The following is an 18599-nucleotide window of genomic DNA, read 5'->3' as shown; positions in this document are numbered from 1 at the left end:
TCATTATAACTTATACTTTTGGCACCTTCTGCGTATTTTAAAACAAATTCCCCATCGACGCTACTCCACCTTTAAAACTGTAATTGTGTGTTACCTGACAGTAGTTGGTATGGAACATCTAACGCTGGAAGCATTCCTCCAGTAATTCCTGCATCGGCAAACCACTGAAGTTTTTCGTCCATGGACATAGTCTGTAGATCAACTGACACGATCACGTACTCGGAGTGTCCCACTGTGCTCCAGAAACACTCGTTGAGTGATTCTGAAATGGAAAAATCTCAAATTTTTCTCACTTTGGTATTTCTCACCTTCGCATCGCTCGTTGAGCTTTACAATCAGTTTGTCCAGCGTCAGTTGCTTGCCGATTGTGACTTTAATGGCACGATTGAAATTCTCCGAGATGTTATTAGTTGAGAATTGTCTCAAATGGCCAGCCATCAGTTTGGCTTTTGCCGACGCACATTCGAAGAACATCGATTTTTTATTGTCGTACCTGAATAATAAAGTTACGATTTTGAAGAGGGATGAAGTCGTGAATTTACCATTTCCATACTTCTTCGTGCACTTTTCCTTTCATAATGGAAAGACGCTCATTGTATGCATCTATCGTGAAGACTCCGAGAAGACCTGTTTTCCACTTTCCATCTCGCTGAATTAACAATGTTTAAATAATTAAAAGAAGAACTCTTCTTCTCGCTTTCTCGAAACATAATGATTTCCTTCAAGAGGACTACACGATGGACGGGCCTCGCAGAGAAGAGTAGCGAAAAAGACATGTAGCGAAAAATCCATCATTGAGAAAAAGGTGATTTATCGCCACGTGGAGGACTTTCTGCACGTGTAGCCCTCTCGGAGAAAAAACATATAATTTTACCTGAACTCCGAATACAAAAGGCTTCGCCTTGTCCGCCTTTGGTCTTTTGAACTTGTGAATCATTAACGAATAGATGTGCAGATCACATCGTATAACTCTCACGTCCAACGCCTGAACAAGTACGGTACTTCTTTTTATTAAATTGGAAAAGGAAGACTCACTTTGCTGTATTCAGTTAAACTGAATTCGCCATCCATTAGGAGGCATGGGATGATTTTCCCACTTGGAACTCCTCCTGCCTTTCTAAATTCTTCAACAATAAAAGAGGCAAATCCCTGGTGGACTTCAGTAGCCCGAGAAGTGTGAATCATATAACACAACGGTAAGACTCTATTCTTCCTTGATCTCGTTGTCCTAAAATAATGGGTTTATTGTTGCCTTTATTCTTTTGAAACCTACATAAATGTGTTTGTTTCTCCGAGAAGTGTCGTCACGTAGGCATCCCCGAGGTTGTACGTGGTGTCCACGTGCAACCTCGAAGGGAAAAAAACTCCATCGTCCGTTTTTGCAAGTAATTCTTCGATTGCTACCTTTCGTGCTTGTGGAGCCATTTGGCAAATATCTTCGATTTCATCACGCCACTCGGTAACGCGAGATTCTTCAGGGCAACTTTTCAAGAAAATCTTGATCGCTTCAGGGAAAGATTTATAGAAAGTAACGTCGAGTACTCCTCCATCAGCTGAAAATCATATTTCTCAACATATGCAAGGTAATTTTCACACACCGACGGTGTAGCTCAGCCTGTCTCCGTGTGTGCGCTTTGCGTCTTCGATCATATCCTGTGTCGTGATTGCCTTAGGCCCTGTTTTACACATGACGACGTCGCCGTTCTCATTATGATGAAGGTTATGCAACTGAAACAGAATAAAATTATTTGCATTTAAAGGTGGAGTAGCGTCGTTGAGGATTCTCAGTATTTTAAAGGATTTTTGCTTTAAAATACTGAGAATGGCATAAAATATCGAATTATCACAAAAAAGGAACGAAGAAAATTGAGTAAGAATGAAAAAATTCGATCGGAAAATAGTGATTTTCAAAACTCTCGCTAATCTATTTTTTGAAATACCGCGCCTTTTCCATACTGTAAACAACGTAAACAACAAACCCCGCCCATTTTCGTGCAAACACACATTCCGAAAAGTTGTTATTGCACCAAAATGGGTGAGGTTTGTTGTTTACCGTATGGAAAAAGCGCGGTATTTCAAAAAATAGATTAGCGAGAGTTTTGAAAATCGCTATTTTCCGATCGAATTTTTTCATACTTACTCAATTTTCTTCGTTCATTTTTGTGATAATTCGATATTTTGTGCCATTCTCAGTATTTTAAAGAAAAATCCCCAACGACGCTACTCCACCTTTAACCGAAACAGTTTTCAAACCTGCTTTGATGAGACTTCGATACCTAAATCCTTTGCTGCTACTTTAGCTCCACGGATAGTGCGGTGTGGCATGACTGTAGTGAGAAGAGTTTTCCGGTCTTCAGCTGAAAATAGTTATTACAGTTGTATCCTACTTTTGTTCTTTCTCACCTAACAATCGTCTTTTCCGGTTTGGATCAGATGGACGTTTGTATCGTCCTTCCATCACAGAGTAATAGATATAAACGTGTTCCTTGTGTGGGAGAACCTAAGAATCATTAAGTCTTCGCCGTGAAGTTTTCAAACAAACTTACGTGTCTGGTGAAAAACGGATTCTCAAAGTCCGTGCATCTCCTACTCTTGATGATTTCACCAAAGATTTTGGCGTTCTCATAACGCGGTGCGTTTTTAGTAGTTTCTTGGGTGGCGCTCTTAAACCAGATATGACCGTCGAATGGCGAAGCATCATTCCCTTTCAATGGAACGCGGACTGTCAGCCTGCTCTGATGCTCAAGTTTCTGGAGAATGTCGGGTGTGATTTCATCCGCAGCGACGTAGCTGAAATTTGAAACTACTGAATACAATCGTGAAAACTCCGAAAAACTCTTACCTCTTTCGGTTGATGATATTTTCCCAGTCATTGCTGCAGAGCCATTTTGGCGGATCCATACTGATTTATTCCGCTAAAAAAATTATTAGAATAATTTTTAAAAAAAATTATTAGAATAATTTTAAAAAATGACAGCGGAAATTGCGAAAATGCGGAGCGCTTTGGAAAAATTGCAGAAGAAACATAATAATTTCCTTCAAGAGGACTACACATCATTGAGAAAAAGGTGATTTATCGCCACGTGACCCTTTTGCTAAGCTTATTTGGAGGACTTTGACTGGGTGAAAATCGAGAATCTTCTGGAATGTTCGAGAAATTTCAAGAATTTATTTTAGAATCTTATGGAAAGTTCTGAATAAAAAATAATTGTTTTCACAAATTGCGATATTGCAATTTTTATTGCAACTTTGTTGAATGATTCAATGAATAACTTCTACAAACTATCTTTGAGTTTTGGAAAACGCCAGTCGGTCGGAGCGCGCCTTGGTTTTTATGTGGTAGTCAAAAATTCAAAAGTGCGAATGTAGCTATTTTTCAGTCAGTAGCGAAAAAGACATTCCGTAGTCAAAAAGGCAAAAGTGCGAATGTAGCTATTTTTCAGTCAGTAGCGAAAAAGACATTCCGTAGTCAAAAAGACAAAAGTGCGAATGTAGCTATTTTTTCGCTCAGTAGCGAAAAAGACACTCGTAGTCAAAAAGCAATGTAGTCAAAAATCCAGTAGTCAAAAAGTGTTTCCCGTAGATGTAGATGGTAGACGGTGCCTCATCGCTATCCTGAAATTTCAGCAATTTTAGGCTTAGATTTGTGATTTTTGTCAATTTTTGACTGTTCTGATCAATTTTCCATTTTTCGGCTGGATTTTTCTATAGAATTTTTTCTAAATATCTTCTTGAAAAAAAGGTTTAAAATTTATTTTTGGACAATTTCGATCGATCTAGGAATCTTAAAATTTTAGCTGTAAAAAAAGCAGAAAATCTGGGATTTTTAGGTAATGTTTCTGTAAAAATACAGTAATTTTTTAAGTTTAAAGCGTTTTTTTTTTTAAAATTAGCTAAAATAGCTTTTCCAGCTAAAAAAAGGGAATTTTTTCGGGAAAAAGATAACCAAAAATTGATGAAAATTGAGTTTCCCCCGGATAAAATCACATTTTTAGTCGCTCACTTTATTCGGAGTCCGCCCTATCAGCTTCATCTTCCCACTTTTTAGTTTTACGGAATAAATATAAAAAATAAACTGTGAGAAAATTAAGTTTTCACGTGAATTTTTCCTTTTTTGTTTCGTTTTTTCGTTCTTTAGGTGTATTACTACTTCATTTCACAATTTCAACTTTTCATTTCGACAGTTGGCTCGAGAACATTTCAAAAACTGAAGCACTATGCGTACTGTAAGTTCACAGTTTTCAAAGCAAAAAAACATGTGAAATTTTCAGAAAAATGCTCCAAAGAAGCAGGATAATACTGATAATGGCCAAAAATTTGTGATTTCAAAGGTATAAAAAAACAAATTTTTGAATAAAATTTCTTTTCCAAAATTTCAGATTTTCGGATTTTAGGACCATCCTAAAATTGTTTTTTAGCCTTAAAATTCCATGCAAAAATATTTGAGCCTAGAGTGGGCTCGAACCCCGGACGTGTGCATGGCAGACATAGAAAATCCCACTGCGCCATTTGTGCAAAATTGCTGAAAATGACTGAAAATGATTTTTTTCCAAATTTTATAGCATAATTTAGCTAACACCAGTTGCAAAAATATTTGACCCCAGCTGGGACTCGAACCCAGGTCTTCTGACTGGTAGTTGTGAAAAATCGGACTCGAACCCCGGTCTGTTGCGTGGCAGACCTAGAAATTCCCACTGAGCCATTCCTCCAATTTTCGTCTAAAACCTCCAAATTTTAGACGGATTTCTCCAACCAACTCGCCGAGCTTGCTCCCAAAATGAGCTTCACACCAGGCGCCAAGAATGCTCTGCAAACCGCCGCCGAAGGTCTCATGGAGGACATGTTCAGGTCGGCGGGTCTTGTTGCCGCCGCAAATGGGAAGATCAAAGTGGAGATGGTGCATTTGGAAGTGATAAAGAAGCATTTTATGAATGTCTAGAGAAACAGAAAACTCGGGAATATTTATTGATAAAAATCTATGTAAATTTAGAACAATTTGAAGAGTTTTTGTTTTTTTTTTGCTCAGGCTAAGGCTTAGGCTTAGGCTTAGGCTTAGGCTCAGGCTTAGGCTTAGGCGTAGGCTTAGGCTCAGGCTTAGGCGTAAGCATATGCCAAATATAACTCATGCTGCGGTAGCTTTTCTTCCAATCGAACTTGATAAGACCAAGTTATCCGAAAGTCTATGAAAAAACACTACAAAGTATGATCCTAGTCTATGAAAAAAAAAAAGCCTAAAAACTATTTCATACCATTGAAGATCTATCCACTTTGCAAAAGTCGATTAGTAAACAAACAACCATTTGATTTTGATTAACATCGTAATTAGCTATGTGTTGGCAATTTGCATATGTATAATATAATACATCCCACAAAGTGTCAAACGATCTATCGAACAACGATGAAACTGCTCGTTTTGCTATTTCTAACATTTTCGGTTGCGAAAAGTTGTTTGGTAGTCAGATTGATTAATCCAAGTGAGTTTTTGATAATTTTGAATAACTGGTTTCATTTTATTCCAGGTTGCACCTACTGTAGCTTTTCTTCATATTTTGAAACAACTACGAATGTCCATAAGTTCTTTATAAATAATATCTCAACTCACGTTTATACGGCCACCAATCAACGGGGGAGCAGTATCGGATGTACCAAAACTTTTGAATGTTCAAACGAAAAATTCAGTCTTGTGGGAGTAACAATGGATCCATTTCAACTCAACAATTCTGATATTGTTACTATGGTATTGTTTTTTCAAGGATCATACTTTGTAGTGTTTTTCTGTAATTTTAGTTCCCGGCGAAGGAGATTGAGGTGACTTGCAATCCAAGCACAAACATCCGACGGCCATGTCAAGCTTAGAAATATTTATATGGGATGTGTCGACTTTCGTATGTTTTTTAATAAATTCCGTATCCGTAAGCTTCAGACTTTTACGAGAAAGGTGATACTGTCTAGCAAGAAAAAAATATTAGCGGTTGAGGTAAAAACCTTTCAGACTAATTGTAACGCATGTGGGTAAAAGTTAAAGACCCTTACAGTTATAACGTGTATATTTTCAGATAGTCTCAGAATGACAACACTTCGCCCTCCTCCACCTACTTTTGTGACTCTTACACCACCTCGATGGATCACTGGCCGGCCTGCAGTGTTCTCGTTCCAAAACTTGAAGTCATGGTTCGGGTTCTGAGAAATAAATATTTTTTGTTACCATCAAGAAGGTTCAGATGAACACGATACATTGTATAGCGCTTTTCAAGTAGATTTTTTGAATTTTGAAGACGATCACATACCCCTTTATGCATTTGTTGTAACTTCAAGTTAATATTTCCAATAATGGAAACCTCAAAACTGAATCACATTCAACTACGAGCGTGTGTAAGTAACTTACGCTAAGATACATTAGGTCGGCAAATAAATATTGACATATTTTGCCATTTTACGATTTTTTGTAAATTTTATATATGTGACTTATAGTAGGCAGTGAGTATATAAAATCATTTGAATTTCAGCTACTTTGGTATTAAGCTGTCTATTTTCATATGAATTATGCCAAAATTCCAAAATTTTTGTGCCACCATTTTTTTGACAGGTATGTGTCCATTAAAAATGGGATATCTAGGCCTGAAAATGTACCAATAATCTTGAAAAAAAATTAGATACATATTTTCATATGAATTCCGGCAAAAACTCCAAATTTTTTGTGCCACCATTTTTTTAACTGGCACATACCCATTAAAAATGAATTCGAGACAAAAAGCTCTCTAACGCAGCTGGAATGAAACATCTAGGCTTGAAAATGTACCAATAATCTTGAAAAAAAATTAGCAATCTTTTTCAATCTATTTTTTGGCATGTCAATCTATTTTTTGGTATGTCAATCTATTTTTTGGTATGTCAATCTATTTTTTGGTATATCAATCTATTTTTTGGTATGTCAATCTATTTTTTGGTATGTCCATCTATTTTTTGGTATGCTAATCTATTTTTTCGTATGTCAATCTATTTTTTGGTATGGAATATCTAGGCCTGAAAATGTACCACTAATCTTGAAAAAAAAAATTAGCTACATATTTTCATATGAATTATGCCAAAATTCCAAAATTTTTGCGCCACCATTTTTTTGACGGGGGGCTTTTTTTTCTTTTCCCTTTTTTTTGGGACGAAAAAATTCAAAAAAAAATTACCCCGTGGTGGAGAGTTGAACTCGTAAGATATGAAAAAATCGAAAATTTTTTGAAAATTTTTTTCGTGATTTTTTGAGTAAGTCGTTAGACTAGCAAATCGGAGATTTGCTAGGCTTCGCAGTTTGGTTCGGCGTAGAGTAACTCAAGAATAATTCGCTTTATCAAAGTTTAGTCAAGTGTTGAGTAAATGCCAAGTAAATGTGCTGAAGTTTGTCAAGACCGGCCAAATTTAGTTTAATATTAATTTTAGAAATAAAAATTTCCACTTTTCAAATTTTTTTGCTTAAAATAGGCTTAACAGTTGTCCAACGCTTCTATGTGTATTCGGGCCTGCGGCCCTCAACATGAATTATTGGGCTCAGAATAGGTCTAAAAGTTGTCCAACGCTTCTGCGTCTATTTGGGCTTGCGACACTCGAACTGAATTATTATGCTAAGAATAGGCTTGACGGATCTCCAACACTTCTTCGTGTATTCGGGCCTGCGGCCCTCAACTCGAGTTTTTGGGCTCAGTATAGGCTTAACGGCTGTCCAATACTTTTGTGTATTCGAAGGCCTCCAGCCTGCTCTGCTGGGAATATAGATAGAAAAGGCCTAAAGTTTCAAAGAGTAAGAAGGCGGCCCTAATCCTTGATTTTTGGGTTTGACTGAAAAACAATAGCATTGCAGGCCTCCAGCCTGTCCTGCTGGAAGTCAGGTTAAAAGTAGCCAACATGTTCAAAAAGTGCGGCCCTCAATTAGATTAGGGAAAAATTAAAAATCTCGAAAAGTCTTCAAAATTGAGTTTTCCTCACGTTATTAAAAATAAGAAATGAAAATTGTCGAATTCATCACCAAAAATAGAGAAAGAGAGAGAGTGGTAGAAAAGTTTTTCACGTTTAATTCTCTCCAATCTTTTTTTTTTGATCGAATCTTTTTGATTTTGCAAAAATTGAATGATGGCCTACATTTTGGAAAGTGGGCCAATTTTTTTCAAAATAGTTTCAAAAAAATGGAAATACGAAGTTCTCTCTTGCGCACAAATTGGAACCAAATGTCAGAAAAACTGAAGATTTGGGGCTGAAAAAACATGAAATTCGTCAGTGCAAAGAATACATCCATTTTGACCATACTCCAGAATCCCGCTCAAATCAGTGTTTTAGCCTTCCCAAAAGCGCCCCCCACAATGATGACGATGGAAGGCGCTATTTTTGTAAGCTATTGAAACAAATTGCTCAAAAAACCGCCAACCCTAAGCCAAGATATAAGCTCTCAAAGTGCAGTCACATTTCTCGGGACACCCCATTACGACAACGTGCCCTTATTTTTTATTTCTGTCAAGAATGCAATTTCAGGATTTAATATAGGAAGAGGCAGAATTTTGATGTTAATATCTAGATCAGTTGAGTTTTGTTTGTTAAAGGTGGAGTAGCGCCAGCGGGAAAATTCTTAAAAAATTATTTATATTGTCCCAAAATGACCAAATAAATTGATAAAACTTTTCAAAAATTTTTTGAAATTTTTTTATTTACTGTCAAAAATTTACTCAGTTTTTGCCACTTTTTTGGATTTTGGAAGTCGACCAAAAAAAACATTTTTTTTTCAAAATTTTTTTTTAAGTCAAAAAGCGAACCACACAAAAATACCATGTTTTTCAGTTTTGATCAATTTTGATCAATTATTCATTTTATTAAAATTCGAGTCATTTCCTGTTGATTTCGTAACTTGTTTTAGGTACACAGTTGAAATGCGATGTGCGCATAGTGGATGAAGAGCCATTATGTGCTCATCGCGAGAAGTTCGCTAAATCGGTTATTTTTGTTGGGAAACTTGTGATCTATGTATTTTTGGAATCAGGATAAAATTCTGGGTTGAAACGATAAAATTGTGTACAATTTGGAAAATTTTGGATTTTCAAAACAAAAAAACAAAAAGTTTATTTCAAAAATGATTGCCTTCTGGCTTGCCTTGCAACTGAATGAGGTGGCCGTGCATTTTTTTTTAGCTATGTGATTTTGATTAACATGGTAATTAGCGATTTGTTGGCAATTTGCATATGTATCATACATCCCACAGAAGAGATTCTGTCAAACGATCTATCAAACAACGATGAAACTGTTCGTTTTGCTATTTCTAACATTTTCGGTTGCGAAAAGTTGTTTGGTAGTCAGATTGATAAATCCAAGTGAGTCCAATCTAAAAGTTTTGACTGAAATAGTAAAACCGTGTTTCAGGTTGCGACCAATGAGGCTTTTCTGACTTTTCGTCTACCGCGATGGTATAGCAGTTCTAATGGATGTACCAGAACTTTTGAATGTTTAAACGGAAAATTCAATCTTGTGGGGTTAACCGTGGATTGGAATCAACGCGAAAATGTTACTTTGGTATAGTTTTTTCAAGGATCATACTTTTTACTGTTCTTCTGTAAGTTTAGTTCCCGGCACAGGATATTGAGGTGACTTGCGATCCAAGCACGAACATGATTGGGCTCGACCTTCCCGACGGTCACATCAAGCTTAGAAACGTTTATATGGGTGGTGTCGACTTTCGTACGTTTCATACTAGGGGAAATCTTGCATCTGGACGAAGGCTTCCTTGTTAGTAATATCACTATGGTGTATATTTTCAGATCGTCGTGGTCCAGCTCCTCAAACAAGATCTACTTCTCGTCCACCGTTAAATGACGGCTTTTCGCTTCACAACTTGAAATCATGGTTCGGGTTTTAAGAAATAAAGTTAATTTGTATCACTTAAGAAGATCAGACGCAAAGTCTACAACGCAAAGATCACGACAAAACTAGAACCAAATTTAGGCTACCTTTGAATCTTCTAGCATACCAGTATATATACCACACACATATATATATTATACCAGCCGTTGGCCGCAAGGTTTTTTTTTAAGCTCAAAGCGACTTCAACAAATATATAGGAAACCAGCCGCTAACTTAAATTTTCCCAAACTACAGTAACCCTACTGTATACCTACAGTACCACTACGGTACTTTGACATTATCCCCCATGAACTCCTAAACCAATACCTCACCTAAAGCTCAAAAGTGGGTTTTTTTTTCAAACTACAGTAACCCTACCGTATACCTACAGTACCCGTACAGTACCACTACAGTACCTTGACATTTGGTTTGGTTGTTGACTTGGATTCGTCTTGGCTCTCCGAGAGACGTGCCGAAGCACGTCTCTCGGAGATTATCCTCCGCCAACTTATCCTCCGCCAACTCGCATATCAACACCTCTTTAAAATGTTTTCAAAAAAAAAAAAAAATTTGAATTCCCGCCAAAATGTTTTCGAAAAATGTTTCATTTTTTCTCAAACTACAGAAATCTTACAATGATCCAACATTACCTCTACAGTACTACTACAGTACCCCGACCATATCCCACCACTAACCTAAAACTAATATCTCTTCAAAAGACGGAAAGTCAATTTTTTCCAAATTACGGTAATCCTACAGTAACCCTACAGTACCTCTACAGTAATAATATAGTACTCTAACCATATCCCTCCCCTAACCTAAAACCAATATCCCTTCATAAGCCAAAACTTTGCACACTACAAAGACTCGGTAGACTACAAACTATGGAACAAACGGAAATATTTTTTATATATAAGTATTGATAAACAATCATTTATAGTGTTCAATAACCAATCAGGAAGGCCTGAAACCGCAAATGTAGCCAATGAAGCACGTTCCATTAGTCGAACTCACTGTACACCTGAAATTCAACACACTTCCAACAAACTTCCCAATCCAACACTCACGAATAATCATCCACCCCTATACTTTGTTTTGTAGTACTATTGAATCCATAGTGAACACACAACGAGTCCTTTGCTAAAGTACCACTTGGCTGGTCGACTCCCCAGATGTACCCGGTTGGATTAAGAGAGAGTGTGGGGTCCGAGAAGGTGAATTCCTGGATTTTTTTTTGTTTTTTGGGTGAAAAGACTAGAAATGCACTTACATTTGTGCCGTTACAGCTAGCGGTTTTATTAACACCTGTGCAAATTGGCTTGCGATCGCCGTTTATCCAAAATCCTACGGTGCTACGGCCAGCGGCTCCACTGGGAAGATCCGTGAGGTGGGGTTGGGCAAGATCTCAAAATTGTTGTGCACGGTACCTCTAACTGTATTTTATGACCTACCTTGAATCAAGCCATACTCCTCAAAATTCTCTACACCACTCAAAATCGAATTTCCATAGCTCTTGGTGCACATTGACGAGCCTTGTTTTTGAGTTATGCAGGCTTTTGCGGGGACGACCTGAATACCTACTATGTTAATTTAAACTGAAGCATGTTTTAGTACCCCTATACACCACTGCCCTTTAGGTCTCGTAACCATTGTGAAGTTCTTCGGGCAAGCTGGGACGGGGGTGAATGTCCAAAGGCTGTTGGATACAGTGATGTCAAACTCTCGATAGGTGTAGTTGGCGGTTTCGGCGCCGAACTGGAATTTATTTGGATTTTTTTTTTGAGAAAAATTCCCTGAGAATATGAGTAATTCGGAATATTTTAACAAGACTAGATTTGTTTCGGAAGAGGTTTTTTTTTTGAAAATTTAGCGCGACTTCAACAAATATATAGGTCCCAACCTAATACCACTTCAAAAACTGAAAATTCAAATTTTCCCAAACTACAGTAACCCTATCTTATACCTATAGTGCCCCTAGAGTACTATTACAGTACTACCTTGAGATCATCCCCCACCAACCCCCAACCTAATACCTCTTCAAAAACTGAAAACTCAAAATTTCCCAAACTACAGTAACCCTATCGTATGCCTACAGTACCTTGACATTATCCCACACCAACTTTCAACTAAATACCACTTTAAAAACTAACAATTTGAATTTTACCAAACTACAGTAACCCTACCGTGTACCTACAGTACCCCTACAGCACCTTGGCATCATCCCCCACCAACGCCCAACCTCATACCTCGTCAAATGCTAAAAATTCAAATTTTCCCAAACTACAGTAACCCTACCGTATACCTACAGTACCCCTAAAGTAACCCTACCGTGCTACTACAGTACCCCAACCATATACCCCCACTAACCCTAAACCAATATCCCTTCAAAAACAAAAACTCAATTTTTCCCAAATTACAGTAACCTTACAGTACTCCTACAGTACCCCTACAGTGCTACTACAGTACCCCGACCATATTCCCACACTAACAATAAACAAATATCTCTTCAAAAGACAAAAAATCAACTATTCCTGAGCTACCGTAACCTTACAGTACCCATACAATACTACTACAGTACCCCGACCATATCCCTCCACTAACCTCAAACCAATATCCCTTCAAAAATCGAAAAGTCAATTTTTCCTAAACTACAGTACCCCCACAGTACTACCTTGACATCATCCCCCACCAACCTCCAACCTAATACCTCTTCAAAAACTGAAAACTCAAAATTTCCCAAACTACTGTAACCCTATCTTATACTTACAGTACCTTGACATCATCCCACACCAACTTTCAACTAAATACCACTTTAAAAACTAACAATTTGAATTTTACCAAACTACAGTAACCCTACCGTGTACCTACAGTACCCCTACAGCACCTTGCCATCATCCCCCACCAACGCCCAACCTCATACCTCTTCAAATGCTAAAAATTCAAATTTTCCCAAACTACAGTAACCCTACAGTACCACTACAGTACCTTGACACTATTCGACATAACGAGACTGCGCTTTATATATAGTAAATTTAGTATATATAGTAAGTATTTGTGCGATTTCGATTTTTAAGTTTAACGAGAAGTTAAAATGATTTTCCTGCTCCCAAGCGTACCTTCATAGAATTCTCCTCAGCTGTCAGTGGACACTGTGCAGTCTCCGTGCCATTCATCTGAAATTTAATATTATCCTGAGAGGCCTGAAGGCCTGAAGGCCTACCTTAATGGCGACTTTGTTGCTCCCACCACTATCCGTCTCCCTAACCGTTGACACCTGCCCAATCTCATAGGCAATGCAGTTTTGGGTACCGATGGCGTGGGAGACCATCTGAAAATTTAGACATAGTGCATGTAGGAGCCGCGACGGGACACGCAACGCGCCGTAAAATACTCCAGATATGGCCGAGCCAAAATGGCCTAGTTCGGCAAACTCTTCCATTTCAATTTATGAGGGAAGCCAAAAATCCGTGCTCAGTGAGTATTACTCACCATACAAGCACTCAACCCGTAACAATACTCCACACAAGCATCAAAGTCCATAGTCAATGGTGATGGATTCATAGTGACATCTTCAGGTGTACCATATATCAGTACCATTTTGTATGGGATAGATGTCTAAAATTCCAGCGTTAAAATGTGGCCTTCCAAAGAACTAACCTCAAGGAAAATCAAGATCAACATGATCAAGTAGAATTTGAGCATCTTTTGATTTTCGTAAATTCTATTATATGAGACAATTTTTAAACGTCGAGAAACATGAAATGAGACACATAATGTTTATTCATTTGAAGGGATATAACGGCAGGAACCATGGAAACACATCGGGACACACATCCTTATAGTCTATCGGAAAGGTGAATTTTGTTTGTTTTTTGTTTTAACGGAGCCAACATATTGAACCCCGAAGCATTTAAAGTCAGGGATAATATGTATATACCGTGTATGTATATATATATATATATATATATATATATATATATGTACTCCTACCGTACCACTATTGTACCACTACAGTACCCCGACTATATCCCTACACTAACCCCAACTAACTATCCTTCCAGAAGCCAAAAAACTTCACAGACTACAAAGACTACATAGACTACAAACTATGGACACACGGAATAAGCGCTCTATATATAGTAAATGGTATACATAATATTGTGGGAAAGTACTAGGGATTTGAGCACTGAGAGGACTCCGCTAACACGGGTTCCCGCAGTTTCACTTCCGAAAAAATTTGGGAAACATGGCGTCTAACTGGAAAATTTGTGTCAGGGGGTTCCCCTAAATACACCTGCGGTGATAAAACTGGAGCTAATTCTCAGAAACTACCTAATTATCTCCTTTATCTCCTTGATCTTCTATAGAAAGACAACCGAGATATAGCCTCACAAAAGCTAATATGGATGTTTTCTGTTGATGCACCATGTATTGTAATTTGAAATTGACGGTTCTTAGTGTGAAGAAATTTGAAGGTATCTTTAATTATAGAAGGGGAGTAGCGCCAGTGGGGATTTTGTCTAAATACATTTATTATGATCACGACCGAATATCATAATAATACACTCTAAAATTTTTTAGATAGTTTATAATGTAGAACATAATTCATAATATGTATATAACAAAATTAATTTTTTCGGGATAAAACCAATAGCAACCGAGTTGCATATAAACGGTCAAAGTCCCCGCTCGATACACCATGTTTAACAAGTTCGGCACTATATATCTGGATTTTATTAAAATATATACATGAAATTCTTAGGTATTATGTCATAGAAAAACAGTTAACAAGTATTTTGTCAGTTGACAGTTTTTTGTCAAATCTAATAGTCACCGAGATATGAGCTGTCAAAGTATAGTCGATGCACCATGTTCGTTAGTTGGATTCTTAATATCTACATTAGCAATTTATTGTGCGGTCATGCACAATGTTTTATCTATGCTTTGATCTATACGGCCTGTCTGCCGGTCTATTGTGACCCGCAGTCTTCCCACTTGCTCTGCCCCCTCCCTCTTCCTGTTTAGGGTGTAATTGTGAGGGAGAGTAATTCTATGAACTCCTTTGCCACTGAGCGGCCTAATATTCCTAATGTTCTCGTCTATAAGTCATCAACAACTGAGGTAAGTCGCTATTTTTATGAGTCTCCCTGTGCAGTTTTAATCCCTGGCGGCCCATAGTTCGGCCTTATGAGCTAGATAACTAAGTGCTGGCCTGGACAAAAAATAAATAGATGTTCCTTTACGTAAATTAGACAACAAGCTTAAATCTAAGATGGTTCAATTCCACATGCATATCCCTTGTAGCACAGTTCACCTCTCAGCGATGCCACGTTGCACCTGCAAACCCTTTTTAGTTTTTTTCCACCCTATACCCTAAACTCACATGTAATCATCGATTCCAAGAATCGTAGTTTCTGTAAAGTAAAGGTTCAGGCAATTTGAACTAGATGGTACATAATCTACGCCACTTGGTTGATTAGCGGCCCATGTGTACCCGTCGTAGGCGGTTAGTAAGGGGTCAGAATAGGCGAATTCCTGGGAAGTTTAATCTTATACTAGTTACTGTGTAATCCAGGATTACATTTGTCCCGTTACAATCTACACTTTTCACAGTTTCCATACAAGAAGTCTTACGGGCCCCATTGATCCAAACACCGTAGGTGGTGAAGTTGCTCTGAAGACCGAGCCAAGGCTGAGCGGTAGCTAAATACGGGGGTTTAGCCGGAATTAAAGAAATTGACGCTAGGCCACCTACCAGCAACAAAATCTCGTTCCGCCAAAGTTTGCAGGCCACTCAGCACCCCACCGTATAAGCTCTTGCACTGGGTAGCACTGTCCTGCTGGGTGAGGCATGTGGTGGTGGGGATGATCTGAAGCAGGAAGTTGTAGGTTAGGAGGTTAGTAGCACGATCTTCGTAAACTCAGCAAGAGTTTGCTCCAAGAAATTCGGAGCTATAGGCCCCGGAACATTTTCGGCAAATTTTGATTTAGAACTTTTTTTTGGAAATTTCAGAATTTTAATTTCAATCGGCAAATATCTTTTTTAAAAAACGGGAAAAAAAATTTCAAAAAGGCACAGTTTTAAGTGTTTCCGTCTTATAAAAAATCCCTCTAAAAACTTCCGGCAAATTGATATCCGGCAAATCGGCAAACCAACAATTTGCCGAACAGCAGTTGTCTACCATAGGTATCATTTGGCATTACTTCTGATCGTTCCCTAGAGTCCTAGCCTAGGTTAGCTGGAACATCCACAGCTGAGATTGAACAAAACTAACCCCAATACACCACGACCCAAGCGGTCTCACAAACATTGTAAAGTTTGCCTGGCATGATACACTAGAGCCCGAGGTGAAGGTCCAAGTGTCGCTGATACTGTATGGATAGAAAGTATTATTGAGCTGGTAGCCTGTCTGAAAGCTTTTTCTAAAGAAACCTCCTGTAAAAGTACATACCACCATGGAATTCCCATCGGAAGTTGTTGAGCAGTTGGTGGAGTTGGCGGATAGCATCTGAAGCTTGCCATATCTATAGAATAAGTTGAAGTAGGTCCTACCTTGACACCCATAACCTTCCCGGAACTTGCTTCAAGTTGCTGTAATGTTGAGATTTGACCAAACTCAAAGACTATGCAAACTTCGCTGGAATCGGGGGTGTAGACAGCCTGGAATTGGAACGTTAAACCCATGAAACTCACTGTTTCCAGATAGTTCATGACATAATGTATAGGTCGCCCAACTGCTATGGAGGACCCCACATCAGCTAGAACATCTTAAAAGCCTTACATCAACCGGATTTTATAATTGTGTTTTTCAAGCTTATAGGCTCGTCACATGGCCCATTTATAGACTTCTGACACGGATTTCTAGCTTCCGTGTCATACATTGAAATGTAAGAGTTCTGGCCGAACTAGGCCATTTTGGCTCGGCCATATCTGGGGTAGATTCACGTGTCGCGTCGCAGCTCGGTTTTAGTTGTAAAACTAAATGTATTTGTCCGTGTGGAGTACACGACTTTCCCACGCGTTGTCCGGCAGGCGATTGCCAATGGAGCGCAAAAAATTCAATGAGGAAGGCCCACGGTAGAACAGAAACTAGATGGGTTGGTTCATGATACTCAGTCTAGAAACCTATATTGGCTACTATCTCGAAAACCATCACAAAATCGATTTTGCGATGCATATAAAAAACATGGCCGCGATGAAATTATCTATCTTTTTGTTGATGAATTTTCGATTTTGTACTTTCCGGCCAAGTTATACACGTTTGTTCGATGGAGCGCGTTTGCACCAGCAACTGCTCTGAAACTCACCACACAAGTGTCCATGTTGTAACAATATGCTATACACGTGGATAAGCTATACGACTTCATCGATACTTGTGAATAATCCACTGGTTGCCCATAAAACACTACCATTTTAAAAGGGTCCGCACTCTGGAAGTATTTACCTGTCGCGTAACTTTTTGGTTCTAACTCACTAGACACCTGAGTATTAATAGGAGCCAATAGAGGAGCATGGCATGAATTCATATGAAATGTGTCTTTTTCGGGAATAAACACATTTTTTCGGGAGGGATATATGTCACTATGGCAGTGTAATAAGGAACATGCTCTGTCTAGTGAACCTGATGTTTTAGGCTGAAGATCAAGAAGGTGCGCAGAGGATTTTCGCGGATTTCTGGCTTCCCTCATACAGTGCTTTTTTTCCACTTCTACGAATTTAAAGGTAGGGAAATTGCTTTAAAACATGCCTATGGTACCACAATGACCAAATATCATAGTAAAAAAATTTTTAAAAATTTTCTAAATTTTATATGATTTTTTGAAAATTGAAAAAATCTCGAATTGCATCAAATTCCTATTTGAATTACCGCCAATAGTTCGATGTTCGATGGAGCGCGCTTGCATTATTTTAACTTTTATTTATTAATTTTTCTTATTTCTGATTGATTTTTCATGTTTTTTTGAGTAATTTTACTGGAAATTTAATGAAAAATTCAAGATAAATGTAGATTGTTCACTAAAAACAATTGAAAACAGAGAAAGAACGTTTTTCAACGACGTTGAGCCTGAAATAAAAGAAGATTTAGGCTTTAGCGCCCGCTTTTTAATAAAAAATTTACATTTATCTTGAATTTTTCATTAAATTTCCAGTAAAATTACTCAAAAAAACATGAAAAATCAATCAGAAATAAGAAAAATTAATAAATAAAAGTTAAAATAATGCAAGCGCGCTCCATCGAACATCGAACTATTGGCGGTAATTCAAATAGGAATTTGATGCAATTCGAGATTTTTTCAATTTTCAAAAAATCATATAAAATTTAGAAAATTTTTAAAAAATTTTTTACTATGATATTTGGTCATTGTGGTACCATAGGCATGTTTTAAAGCAATTTCCCCACTGGCGCTACTCCACCTTTAAAGGGAGTAGCATTTATGTGGCATGGTCTTGCCGCGCGCTTAGTCATCATTTTTAGCAGTTTCTGTGTAAAATTCGCAGAGACCACGCGTAGATCACAAATTAATTTGTGAAAAAGCAACAGAAATACAAAGTATGAGATAAATATTTTGTGATCTACATGTGATCTACGCGAATTTTACACAAGCGCGCGGCAAGACCATGCCACATAAATGCGCCTCCCTTTAAAGTCGTAGAAGTGAAAAAAAAATGCACTGTAAATTGAAATGGAAGAGATTGCCAAACTAGGCAATTTTGGCTCGGCCATATC

General features: G+C 37.9%; 4 protein-coding genes, 1 non-coding gene and 1 pseudogene across 6 annotated transcripts; 3 read left to right on the top strand and 3 right to left on the bottom strand.

Annotated features, from left to right (window-relative positions):
• The first annotated feature begins 4154 nt into the window (after positions 1-4154).
• On the top strand, positions 4155-5001 carry Y71A12B.23 (Histone H2A/H2B/H3 domain-containing protein). The gene is made up of 3 exons (NM_001265329.2): positions 4155-4226; positions 4272-4331; positions 4739-5001. Exons 1-3 carry the CDS (start codon positions 4218-4220, stop codon positions 4937-4939), a joined length of 270 nt encoding a protein of 89 aa, NP_001252258.1. The 5' UTR covers positions 4155-4217; the 3' UTR covers positions 4940-5001.
• Positions 5002-5390: 389 nt separating this feature from the next.
• Positions 5391-6211, top strand: Y71A12B.24 (uncharacterized protein). Its single transcript, NM_001265328.2, has 4 exons — positions 5391-5474; positions 5520-5737; positions 5788-5885; positions 6057-6211. The coding sequence occupies exons 1-3, from the start codon at positions 5399-5401 to the stop codon at positions 5854-5856; spliced, it is 363 nt and encodes a 120-aa protein (NP_001252257.1). The 5' UTR covers positions 5391-5398; the 3' UTR covers positions 5857-5885; positions 6057-6211.
• A 2972-nt stretch (positions 6212-9183) lies between these two features.
• Y71A12B.25 lies at positions 9184-9886 on the top strand (annotated as a pseudogene). The gene is made up of 4 exons: positions 9184-9344; positions 9394-9543; positions 9594-9708; positions 9789-9886. Coding segments are annotated over exons 1-4 (524 nt in total).
• Positions 9887-10287: 401 nt separating this feature from the next.
• Positions 10288-10362, bottom strand: Y71A12B.33. Its single transcript, NR_131396.1, has one exon. It is a non-coding gene; the product is annotated as an Unclassified non-coding RNA Y71A12B.33 (non-coding RNA).
• Positions 10363-10824: 462 nt separating this feature from the next.
• On the bottom strand, positions 10825-13572 carry clec-112 (PAN-3 domain-containing protein; the record flags this gene model as incomplete). The annotated part of the gene is made up of 9 exons (NM_061030.1): positions 10825-10891; positions 10938-11092; positions 11141-11274; positions 11322-11439; positions 11485-11625; positions 12987-13043; positions 13091-13198; positions 13360-13485; positions 13528-13572. The coding sequence occupies 9 exons, from the start codon at positions 13570-13572 to the stop codon at positions 10825-10827; spliced, it is 951 nt and encodes a 316-aa protein (NP_493431.1).
• Positions 13573-15137: 1565 nt separating this feature from the next.
• On the bottom strand, positions 15138-17283 carry clec-111 (C-type lectin domain-containing protein; the record flags this gene model as incomplete). Its single annotated transcript, NM_001368569.1, has 8 exons — positions 15138-15207; positions 15254-15405; positions 15452-15573; positions 15626-15740; positions 16146-16280; positions 16323-16379; positions 16424-16531; positions 17179-17283. 8 exons carry the CDS (start codon positions 17281-17283, stop codon positions 15138-15140), a joined length of 864 nt encoding a protein of 287 aa, NP_001355369.1.
• Between the last annotated feature and the right edge of the window lie 1316 nt (positions 17284-18599).

This window comes from Caenorhabditis elegans, chromosome I, assembly GCF_000002985.6.
Source record: "Caenorhabditis elegans chromosome I".
NCBI classification, from domain to species: domain Eukaryota; kingdom Metazoa; phylum Nematoda; class Chromadorea; order Rhabditida; family Rhabditidae; genus Caenorhabditis; species Caenorhabditis elegans.
The sequence above is the reverse complement of the archived record's forward strand: the minus strand, read 5'-3'. Positions and strand labels throughout refer to the sequence as shown.

Bases quoted from the DNA above. Each gene is read 5' to 3' on its own strand.
- Y71A12B.23 (NM_001265329.2), top strand. The intron at 4,332-4,738 runs GTATAAAAAAAC...TCCAAATTTTAG, and splicing joins AAAAATTTGTGATTTCAAAG to ACGGATTTCTCCAACCAACT.
- Y71A12B.24 (NM_001265328.2), top strand. From the start codon at position 5,399: ATGAAACTGCTCGTTTTGCTATTTCTAACATTTTCGGTTGCGAAAAGT. The intron at 5,475-5,519 runs GTGAGTTTTTGA...ATTTTATTCCAG, and splicing joins AGTCAGATTGATTAATCCAA to GTTGCACCTACTGTAGCTTT. The intron at 5,738-5,787 runs GTATTGTTTTTT...CTGTAATTTTAG, and splicing joins ATTCTGATATTGTTACTATG to TTCCCGGCGAAGGAGATTGA.